Genomic DNA, 11,340 nt, shown 5'->3' on the forward strand with positions numbered 1-11,340 from the left:
GGGGGGGAGAAAGAGGGGGAGGGAGAGGGGAGGGCGCGTGCACCAGGTGCCCTGACTCCTGGCCAAGGAGGTCACATACAACACCACACTAGTCTTAGAGCAACATTAACCAGACCTGAGCACAACTGCTTCTACCAGAGAACCTGGAGGAAGGGAAGGGGAGGCAGCAAGCAGGCATCCCCAGGGCCACTGAGCACCCTAGCTGGACTCCTGGGCTCTTCAGGGTAGGGACACTGCCAGAGACCCTGGAGACCTCATCTTCCAACAATCCCTCTGAACCCACATGGTTGCGAGCCACCGAGGCCTTTCCCAGGGCTTCTATTGCTCCCCAAGTCTCCAGCATGATGTCCTCCAAGGAAGAGGAGGAGGAAGGGGGAGGGAGGGACACCATGGAGAAGGAGCCATTCCCAGGTTTCCACTTAGCTCCTCTCGAGGTCACAATTTCCCAATCTGTAAGATGAGCAGAGCAAACTTGATTTCTAAGGCCCGTTAGCTTGTGCTGGTGTGAGGTGGCTCGGGGGCCAGTGGCAGTTCCACTAGGCTGGGGAAGGAACCTTGGCAGAGTTTCTGTCAGTGACAGAGGGGCCCCCAGGCCAATATCACTGTGGTGAACCCTCCAGGGCTATCACAGACCTGGCCACACAATTGGATTTGGGCAAAGGTCAGCACAGAGTGAGCTAAGGGACATCTGCAAGGGTCCTCTCACTTCCAATTCCAAATCTCTCCTGTCCTGCCACCTCCCCTCCCAGGGATGGCAATTCCACTGTGGCCTCAGACAGTGGCCCCAGATGGTGGCCCCAGACAGTGGCCCCAGAAGGTGATCCCAGACGGTGGCCCCAGGAGGCTCCACATACTTAAGGAGGATTAATTTAGTCAAGAAAGGACTGATGGAGGGAAGGTGAACAGAGACCAGCTTAGAAACCTTCCCCCATCTCCTAGCTAGTGTTGGAAGCCAGCTGGGGCCAACGCCAGCTGTGCCAGGCTGGGAAGTGAACTTTCCCTCCAGGAAAGTCAGTGACATGAGGGGGCTTCTGCTACCTTTCCAGGTCACTTGTACTTAGGCCCACTCAGGATTCTCCTATCCACCACCAGAGCAGACCAGTGGTGGTGAATCCCAGGGCTCTTTCCCTGAATGCTTGGATTGGACTCCTACACCCTGAACCTGAAGGGCAACTATTGGCTGACGAGAGGCTCTTTTCTGCCTGAGTGGGTAATGCCTTCCCCTTCCATAGAATTTCAGAACCAGCAGGGAGCTCATTTTGTAAGAGGCAGAGCTCAGCTGGGGCAAGCTGAGGGGGCTGAGAAGATGCCTTCCTCCCTGTAGCACAGTGGGGTTGGGGCACTCACTCTGCAGTCACTACCTCTGGCCCCTCAGCCTTCTAAAGGAAAGGAAAAGAAGGGGAGCTTTACTGAATGGAATGAAATCCAGTTGGCTTCAGCAGAAGATGACCAAGAGTCTTTGGGAAGGCAGGTGCTGCCTGCCTGCATTGGAACCAACATCCCTTGCTCTCCCTGTAGATCCATCAGCATGGGGCAGAGGGAGGGGAAATGCCAATGGGAACAGCCCAGGGCATCATTCTGGGGGCACAGTGGATCAGAGGGGCAGGCAGACAAGTCAAGACTGAGGGAGACGAAAGGGCCTGTTCTCCCCACCAAGCTGCTCCTGCCTGTCCTGGGAGAACTGGCCGGCAAAGCTGTGGCTGAGAGACACACAGCAGCCATAGGATGGGCAGTGGCAGAGGGGCCAGGATGGAGACGGCGCCCTGGGGGGGGTGGGTCCAAGTCAACTCCAGCTTCAGCAAACATTGAGTCACCTTGCTCCTGCACCTAGCACGTGGCCATTCCAGGAACATGACACTTACCTCTTCCCAACTGGCATGAGGGGCCAGGAGCATTGGGCTCTGGCCGTGGCAGGAGGGTTAGGCCAGGGCTGCTAAATCAGTCCTACAGCCTGGTTTGGACACTTGCCTTCCCTTCCCTCTCCCTGTCCTCTCTCACTGTCCTGATCCCCTCTCCTCTGCCCTCTGGCAAGGCCAGGTGGCTGGGAGTCTCCTGGGCTGGACACAGTCCCTTGCCCAATACAATTTTGGTGTAGGACTTGCATTTGGCAACTCTGTCCCAGCTCTGCCAGGATTTAGGGGTGCCAGGGAATACCAAACTGGGAGAAGGGTGAAGGGTGAGGAGGAGGGAGGCCCATGGCATCCTCAGTCTTGCCTCCAGTCTCTCTCTTCACCTGTCTTGTGCCCGGCAGTGTCCGCAAGGACCCAGAATCTCACCATGCATGAAATGGCCAGAGGCCTAGCTCATGGCAGACCCTTGGTACTTACAACTTGGCCAACATCTCCACCCTGGCACGTACAGTCATGATCTAGGAAGATGGAGAGGGTTATGTCAGGAGGGGCTCCTGGGGTGGGCTCTGCACGACCCAGAACTTCTAGGGGCTCTTGCAGCTGTCCTGACACTGACTTGGCAGGTGAGAGCTGCACTCTCCTCCTTGGATGGCAGAGAGGGTTTGTGGGTCCTGGGCACAGGTATCAGCAGGTCCTACCAAGCTGGCGCAGGTGGCATACTGGCTGGCAGTGGCCCAGCCGAGCTCAGCACAGAGGGGCTCATCACCAACTCCAGCACGGGCACGTGAAGCTTTGGCCAGATGGCACTCTGGGGGCTTCCTCCTGAACTGGACAGGGTTGGGGGTCTGCCTCTGCAGAGAGGCTCCCCCCCCCCCAGTGGAATTTCAGAGGAGATTCTCAATGTGATGAGGTTTTGAGGAAGAAGGCTCAAAGCACAAAGGCAATTCCAGAGGAAAGGGTGGCGCCCAGGGCAGGCCCACAGGAACTTCTGCCCTACTTCTGCCAAAGTCAGAACGATGAGGCTAAGGGCCTTTGGCCCATCTCAAAGCTGGAAGGGTTTGCAGAGCAAATGAACATTGCAAATAAGTCTGTCAGGCCAGTGGGCAATGGTTAACCTTCTGTTTACCAGGATCGTTTGCCGGAAATGTGCTGAGGGCAACTGATTCTTATCTAGGGATCTAAACAAGGCCCTGGAGGGGATTTCTGCCTTTCTTTTGACCTAGAATCCAGCCATTTCACTAGCTCAGACTAGCTTTCTTTCCAAGTCTTGAGTTGTCAGCTTCATGGGGCCCCACAAGTGTAAGAGCAGGAAGGCCACATTGTTCTAGGTGGCCCCAGAGGCTAGAGCCAGGAATGGGGAGAGGTGGGGAGAGCTCTGAGGAGCCCACTTCCAGCTCAGCTCCTGCCTGTCTGACCATGGAATGGACTGCTCCTGGACGCAGGGAGGTCCTCAAGCATGGCCCTTAGCAAGAAGAAGCCTTGAGCCAGGCCCTCCTGGGTCCCTTCCCATGTTCTCAGAGTCAGTGTGCATCTTAACCTAGATGATCTCTGAGCAGGACAAGGGGGAGACTGAACCTGAGCTTAGCCACCCCTGGCCATGGTGAGGCCTTGGTGCCTGAGCTATGGCTCCCATGGAGGGGAAAACACAAGCCAGCCTGGGGATGTCCCAGCCTTTTAGGGGGGAGGGGGTTGGATGCATGTGAACCGGGTCTTCCTAGAGAGCTTAGCTCAGAGTATCTTGGCCTGCAGCTTCCCACACTGCCTGAGGCCAACTTTAAATAATCCAGGCCCTCGAGTGCCAAAGATGGGCACAAAACAGCACTGGTGCCAGGTGAGTGGCTTGGTAGCTAGTTAGGAGAAGAGAAGCAGATGCCCCCTGCAGGCTCCCCACAGAGGCTGCCCATCTATGTTGGAGGCCTGGGCTCACTTGGGTAGCAGCTGGACAAGTTCCAAAGGCAGGGGCTGAGGGGGCCAGGGCTTGGGAACAGTTCCAGAAGGGTCTTTCAAAGGAGCCGGGAGTGTTTGCACTAGAAGAGAGAAGACCTTGGCCAGGAGGGGTTCAGCCCTGTGATAGCCAAATATTTGAAGGGCTGTGACGTGGGTGAGGGATTAGTTATGTTTGGTGGGGCCCTAGAGTGGGGGCATGGGGGGACATGGGCAGACTTCAGCTGGATACCAGAGAGAGCCTTCTACTGATGGAACCACGCAAGACCAGATGAGCCGAATTGGGAGGGAGGCCTTTGTTACTGGCTGTTTCACCCTGGCTAGGTCCCTGGCAAGGTCTCTTGGGTTGGGAGGGCAGGTTTTGTGACCTCCACAGTCCCTTTCAACTTTGGGATTCTGTGAAGGCAGGCAATTACGGCCTCCTGGAAGGAGATAAAAAGGGATTCCTCTGTCCAAGGGAATGGGCCTGTACAGAAGGCACAACACAGGTCATGCCTGGAGAGCCACATTTCAGTGGCCAAGGGAAAGGCCTGGAAATCAGCAGAACCCGGCAGAGGAGACTGGCCAAGCTGGGCACTGGCCTCCCTTCAGCAACCCCAGTAGGCTGCCCACAGCCATTGGGTAATAGCCAAGGCCAGGCCTGACTCAGAGCCCATGGGGGCTGCCCAGAGGCTGGCACAGTCACTCACCTCATACTTCTGCCTCTTTAGTTTCTCCCCAAAGTCAAACTTGTCAGTCTCCAGCTGGTAGAGTGTATCCCACAGCTCCTTGGCCTTGTCCCTGGGAAGTAGACACGCAGACACAAAGCCTCAGGGGCAGCTGAGCCACAGTGGAGCGGTATGGCAGAGCCCCGGCCCAACTTGGGCCAGGCCTGAGTCTGACTCTCCTCTACCTCATTGGAGGGAGTGGGGAGAGAAGCCTCCAGGATCGAGGGAAGGGGCGAAGGGGGCACAACAAGCCTGGCCTCTGACCAGTCATAGATACACAAGATGGCAGATGGTCATGGTGCTTAGGTCAGTGCACACTCAGCAAGTCTAGCCCTGCCTGGTCCCCTCTGTCTGGGGTTCAAGGCCCCTCCCACAGGCTGAACAGACCTGTCCTCTCCAGGCCCCCTGCAGCTGGACCCTCTCTGTGCCTGAACCGCCCAGACTCACTCCTACTCCCACGGCTTTGCTCAAGTAGCTGCCCCTGGCAAGAACATCTTCTCTTCCCTTCTTCCCCTACTTCCCAGACCCAGCCACCATGGATGGTGGCTTCCAGACCCCAGCGATGGTTAGGGCCATAAGGCAGGCAGCACTGGATGGTTGAAAGGGCTATGGCCAGGTGACTAGTGTTTGCATCCCAGCTCTGCTATTGATTGACTGTGTGAATGTAGTCAAGACCCTTGTCCTCCTTGGGCCTCTGTTTACTTATCTATAAAATGGGAAGCTTGGGCTAGATGATCCTTCTGGTTCTAAATGCCATCGACCTCTCTGGTGCTGTTCTCTGGCAGCTCTGGATGTGAGGGCCCCCATGTGCACACGCGCACATGTGCACACACGCACACACACCTCAGCTTGTCGTCACCCAGGTGATCAATGTTGAGTGGCTTGCGTCTCTCAGCCAGGACCTTCTTCTTCATCTCTCGGGCAGTCTGTTTCTTGCCTCTCTTCTGGTCAGCCTGGGGAGGGAAGGGGGAGTCTGGCCACTGGGGGCAGCTTCCCGGGAGGCCCCTCCCAGGAGCCCCCTCCCAGGGCTCCCGCTGGCCTGAGAGCTCACTTGCCTTGGCTAAGTAGCTGCTATAGTTGGCCCCCATGGATGAGAGAGCCTTCTTCTTCTTCAGGTCATCCTCAGCCCTTCGCTTGGCATCTTCTTCCTCTCGCCTGGCCTTCTCCTCCTACAGGGAAGTTCAGAACGCAGGGTTGGGACCCCTGGATCAGGACCCTGGACAGCAGCCGGCCAAACTCCGCTGGGACAGAACCTTGGCACATCTGCCAGCCTCCTGTGCCAAGAACCCGCACCCATTCCAGACTTAGAGAGCCTGGAGGCAAATTCTTGCCCTGCCTCTCACTGCCTGCATGGCCTCAGGCCAAGACTCTTCTCCACCTCTGGGCTTCAGTTTCCTCTTCTGTCAAATGATGAGGTCGAAGGAGGTGACCTCTAAAGGGCTTTCCCATTGTAGGATCCCTCTGCTCTTTCCCTGCTAGAATGCTGCCCTGCTCCACAGTCCCACACACGTCTGACCACTCCAGAGTTTCATGGGTTGTTGAGGATTGGTGAAGCAATGATACAAATTAGTACAAGAAGAGGGCAGGTCAGGTGGGGTGGGGAGGGGAGGCCACAGAGACCCCAGGGGCTCCCTCAGAGCTGGAGGAGTGTCAGGGGTGTTGTCTGTGAAAGCTGTGCCTCCCTAGGACAGTCTGCCTCGCCTGGGGGTAGCTGTGTTGGCACAAAGGTCTCACCCCACGACCACAGCCCAGCCAGCAACCAGTTCCAGAAGCGAGGAAACCTCTGGGTACTGTGGGGGGCAGTGGCACCGGCAAGCTCCGCAGACATAGGAACCGTGGTCAGCAGCAACCTGGGATGGGTTATGCCACGTTAACACATGCGCTGTGGAGCTAGCAGCCACCACGGGGCTCATATGGGTCCTGGGGAGGACTGTAAGCCCTGGGGCTCAGTGCCTCACCTAGGGACCATATGGAGGGACAGCGGGGTGAGATGGAAGGAGGCCAGGGCTGGGCCAGGGCAGCCCAGGCCCAGCACAGGGACTCACGGCCAGCCTGTTCTGCCGCTCTCGCTCCTTCTCAGCCCGGATTCTCTGCTGATCCGCCCTCTCGGCTCTGCGCTTCTCCTGTTAGGAGCACAGACAGATGGGCAGGATGCCCCAGCCGCAGCCCCAGTCCTCCTCACTGCCCCTCCCGGAACCCAGACTCACGATTCTCTCCTTGAGGGCAATCAGCTCCTCCTCCTCCTTCTTCCGGGCTTCAAAGTGACTGTCTATTAGGGCTTGAAGCTCTATGAGGTCTTTATTCTGTCTCTTCTTCTGAATGTCCTGGGGAGCCACAAGGAGAGGTCAGAGGTCAGGAAGACGCCCCTCACCTGCCTGCCCACCCCCTTTTAAAGGCTTGCACTTCCAGCAGGACAGCTAAGGCCAGGGTCCCCCCCGCAGAGGGCAGCTCCCTCCCCGGAGGATAGCTAGAGGTCCACTCCCTCTCAAGAGAAGGTAAACTCTGCAAGCAGGGCCTGGGCTAGGCTGGCTTTGCCTCTGTAGGCCTGGCATTACCCATGGCCGCCCCAGGCACCCAGCAGAGATCATCACATCTGTCCTCCCCAGGGCAGGGCACCTGGTCCAGGAGCTCCAGCTGTCCCCCAAGGGCTCTGAGCGGCTTTCTGGCAGGACCGCCCTTCTCAGGCTGGGGCCATCTCCACAGAATTTGCAGTCTGAGATTCTTTTCTCCAGATTAGTCTTTGTCCCATCTAATCTCCCTGTCTCTGTGCCCAGAAATGCCCTCTCCCCATTAGAGCCAGTACCAGTGATCAGAGAGCCTGGGACTTTCTGCGACACACGCACCCCCATCCCCTACCCCCAGGAACAGCGTTTAGCACTGCAGGATTCTTTTTGCTGTAAGAGGATGAGTTACTGAGGGGTTAGGACTAAGAAGGAGCAAAAGATGGAAGAAAAAAGAAAGGAGGATAGGAAGGAAGGGATGAAAGGAGGAAGGAAGGAAAGGAGGGAGGGAGGAACAAGGGAAGGAAAGAAGGACAAAAAGAAGGAAGGAAGAGAGGGAGGGAGGGAGGGGAAAGGAGGAAAGAAGAATGGGGACCTGAAGGGAATAAACTAACAGGGACAGAGAGAGGCGAAGGATAGAAATATGAAAGCCAAAGGAAGGATGAGAAGATGGTGGTGAAAAGGGAGAGAAGGAAGAAAATTTCAGATTTCATAATGGAAGCTACCATTCCAGGCTGGGTATGAAGAAATAGCTTGAAACCAAAACCAAAACCCAAACCCAGTGGAGATTCTGCCCCTGGGCCCGGAGAAATACAGCTGGGATTTCAGGGAGCTGGGAGGGCAAAAGGGCCAGGCAGGCACTGACCCAAAGCCAGGAAAACTTACATCAAAATCGACCTTCTCTCCTTCTGGGATCTTAGGGGCCGTGAGCCTGTGAGGAGGGGAAGAGAGAGGATGGCGTCCATTGTCTTTGAAGCCTCAGCCCGTTTCTTCCAGAACCTCGTTTCCCCACTTGCACAAGGAGGGTCCAAGCTCCCACCCCCTCTAATTGACTCCTTCTGCACCTCTGACCATGTCCAGCAGAGGGCACAAGAGACAGCAGCAGCCCAGGCTCATCCCAAACTCTCACTGAGAATGACAGAACTTTAGAATGTCAGTGCTTGGGGGAAGGAGTGAGGGGCTTAGAACGCAGACCCTAAAACATCAGTCCTGGGAGGGGTCTTCAGACGTAGAGGGCATCAGAGCTGGGAGGCACTGCCCATCTCCGCCCCTCATTAGACGAAATGGGTGCAGTCAGGGTAAGGTCAAGGCTGTCCACATCCATACCACACTGCTGGTCAGTCCACTTCTCTCTCTCTCTGAGCCCAGTTTCCCCAGCTGTGAAATCAAAGAGTCCCAGACTGGGAAGGGACCTGAACAGCCTCCCATCCAATCCGTAAGTAAGTAAGCAGGCAGGAATCCCTGACTAGGCTCAAAGACTGCCAGCCCAGAACTTTGGGCATTTGGTCCCCAGAGACAACTCTCATAATTAGGAAGCTTTTTCTGACCTCTTTCTGCCTTCCCATCCTTGCTCCCAGACCCTGAGGGGGCTGTGCCTGCTTTTCAAAAGCTTCCAGAAAGCCTTCAAGCCAGCCCCGCCCACCAGTCCCTCCCTGGACTTCTCTCCCCCAGGCCAAACTTTCTTCCTCTGATCCTCAGGGGGGCTGGACTTTCTCATCCTCAGTCCCCTGGGGGGGTAGAGGGAAGGAATATCTGCTGCTTACTAGACTCCTGCATGTGCCAGGAGGTCAAGACTGAGCCTCAGGCCCCAATGGGGTGTGATCCCCACAGCCGCAGCCAGGGAGATACTGACATCCTTCATCCTGACCACAGCTGCCAACACCACCCTCACATGTCCTCTATCCATGGCCAGGAGTTCTGAAATTCCTCCAGCTGCCCACAAAACCCTGTCACCCTGTGCCTGCCTGATCCTTCCTCCACTCCATGTGGCTGTTCCCGAAGCTCTCTCCCTCCCAGGCTGTCCCCTCTGCTCAGGTTTCCCTTCCTCCCTCCTTGGTCCCAATGCCCCAGCCAGCCCAGTTTCACAATGTTGGAGCCCTTGTCCCATCGCCAAGCCCCAGCCCAGATCATGCCGGCGCCGAGGTTCCTCTAAACCTATACCTGCCCTCCTGGGCCTCCTGCAGTCCCACGGTCTAGGTCCCGGTCTGCCCTCCCACTTATCCAGTCTACATCTGGTTTGTCCCTTCCTTCACACACAGTCTCTCTCATTAGACTGGGAGCTCCTGAGGGCAGGGCCAGAAGCATTTGGCCTCTCAGTGTCTCTGGAGCTTAGCACAGTGCTGGCACACAGTAGAGGCTTACTGACTGGCCCACTGCTGTTAAGGCAATGCCTTTACTTCCCCCACAGAGCTGATTTCTACAAGACCCCCACTCCCACCCTACCCCCTCTTCTCTGCCCCTCCTCCTCCTCTCAGAACCCCTTGTCAGTCATTAACTTACTCTCATCCTTCCTTTCCTCTTGGCTCCTGGGCCAAGGCCATCCCTTCTACACACACCTGTGACCCTCCCCTCCCATCCAGTCTTCTACAGAATCCCTTAGTCTCTCAAATCCTTGCCCTCAGGGGCAGAGTCAAGATGGCAGAGTAGAAGCAGGACTCCACTGGGCTCCAGCTTCCACCTTCCCCAATCCATGTAAAAAGGGGACTCTAAACAAACTTTGGAGCTGCAGAACCCACAAAATGACACAGAGAAGCTAACCTCCTGCTGAGGACAGCCCGGCAGGCCGGCAGGAATCCAGCACAGCTGCCGAGCCCAGCCCCACACCTACGCTTTAGCCCCAGGGCGGGCCTGACCAGCCACCAGCCAGAGGGACTCCAGATCAGCAGCCACTGTGGCTGCTTCCAGATTTGTCAACACACAGATGTGAAGGACAAAGTGAGAGGCCAGTGCAGTCTGGACTTTGGGACCAGTAAGTGGGAGTGCGTGGCTTTTGCCCCCAGGGGTGAGAAGCTGCTGAGACCCCGGCACAGCCAGCCAGTGCCACGTGGAAGCTTCAGCTCCTGGCCTGCAGAGTGTAGGGAAACCAAGCACCAGTCTGAGGGGTAATCGCTCTTGCTTTAACCTGCTTGGATCTGGATTGCAGTCAAGGGTGGAGATCCTGGGGTGTGTGTCCAGCTTGCCAGAGCGTGTGGAGACCTCAGAGAGGGCACCCATCTAATACCTCCGGCAGCTGAGAAAACCCCAGTGTTTGGGATGAAAGCTTCCCTGTCTGGTGGCAGAGTCCTACTGTGGCAAAAAGCCCAGGGGTCAAGTGACTGAGGGGGTGACATGACCAGGCAAAGTAAACAAAACAGACAGAAGATTCCAACATTACACTCCTATTTTGGGGACAAAAAGGAGCAAAGCATGGAACAGGAAGAAGACAGTGAAGTCAGAACTCCTGCACCAAAAGCTTCAAAGGAAAATATGAGCTGGTTACAGGCCATAGAGGACCTTAAGAAGCAGATAAGAGAAGTGGAGGAAAAATTGGGAAGAGAAATGAGAACGATGCAAGAAAATTACAAAATAAGAGTCAACAGCCTGACTGAAGAAAATTACACCTTAAAAAACAGACTAACTCAAATGGCAAAAGAGGCTCAAAAAGCCAATGAGGAGAAAAATGCCTTAAAAAGCTGAATTTGCCAGATGGAAAAAGAATTTCAAAAGCTCAATGAGGAGAATCATTGCTTCAGGATTAGATTGGAGCAAATGGAAGCTAATGATTTTATGAGAAATCAAGATGCTGTTAAGATCCAAACAAATGAAAGAATAGAAGGCAATGTGAAATATCTCATGGGAAAAACCACTGACCTGGAAAATAGATCCAGGAGAGATAATTTAAAAATTATTGGACTACCTGAAAGCCATGATCAAAGTAAGAACCTAGAAATCATCCTTCAGGAAGTTCTCAAGGAAAACTGCCCTGATGTTTTAGAACCAGAGGGCAAAATAGAGGTTGAAAGAATCTACCAATCACCTCCTGAAAAAAGATCCCAAAAAGAAAACTCCTAGGAATATTATAGCCAGGTTCTGGAATTCCCAGATTAAGGAGAGAATATTACAAGCAGCCAGGAAGAAACAATTTGAATATTGTGGAAACACAATCAGGATAACCCAGGATCTGGCAGCTTCTACACTGAGGGATTGAAGGGCTTGGAATATGATATTATGGAGGTCAAGGGAGCTGGGATTCAAACCAAGAGTCACCTACACAGCAAAACTGAGTATCATCTTTCAGGGGAAAATATGATCATTCAGTGGAATAGAGGACTTTCAAGCATTCTTGCTGAAAAAAAAAAA

The 11,340-nt window shown here is 55.0% G+C and overlaps 1 protein-coding gene across 1 annotated transcript in view; it reads right to left on the bottom strand.

The window, feature by feature from the left end:
- The window catches only part of TNNT3 (troponin T3, fast skeletal type), a 29,674-nt gene that overhangs the window by 3,359 nt on the left and 14,975 nt on the right, over positions 1–11,340 (bottom strand). The window contains exons 5-10 of the mRNA XM_069108619.1: positions 7,888–7,933; positions 6,709–6,825; positions 6,547–6,624; positions 5,557–5,670; positions 5,345–5,454; positions 4,484–4,574 (exon numbers count right to left, since the gene is read on the bottom strand). Coding sequence (XP_068964720.1) covers positions 4,484–4,574; positions 5,345–5,454; positions 5,557–5,670; positions 6,547–6,624; positions 6,709–6,825; positions 7,888–7,933 — 556 coding nt within the window. The remainder of the gene's footprint in view (positions 1–4,483; positions 4,575–5,344; positions 5,455–5,556; positions 5,671–6,546; positions 6,625–6,708; positions 6,826–7,887; positions 7,934–11,340) is intronic.

This window comes from Petaurus breviceps, unplaced genomic scaffold, assembly GCF_028583685.1.
Source record: "Petaurus breviceps papuanus isolate PSGF00001 unplaced genomic scaffold, PetGlider_PUasm1.0 90410, whole genome shotgun sequence".
Classification (NCBI taxonomy): domain Eukaryota; kingdom Metazoa; phylum Chordata; class Mammalia; order Diprotodontia; family Petauridae; genus Petaurus; species Petaurus breviceps.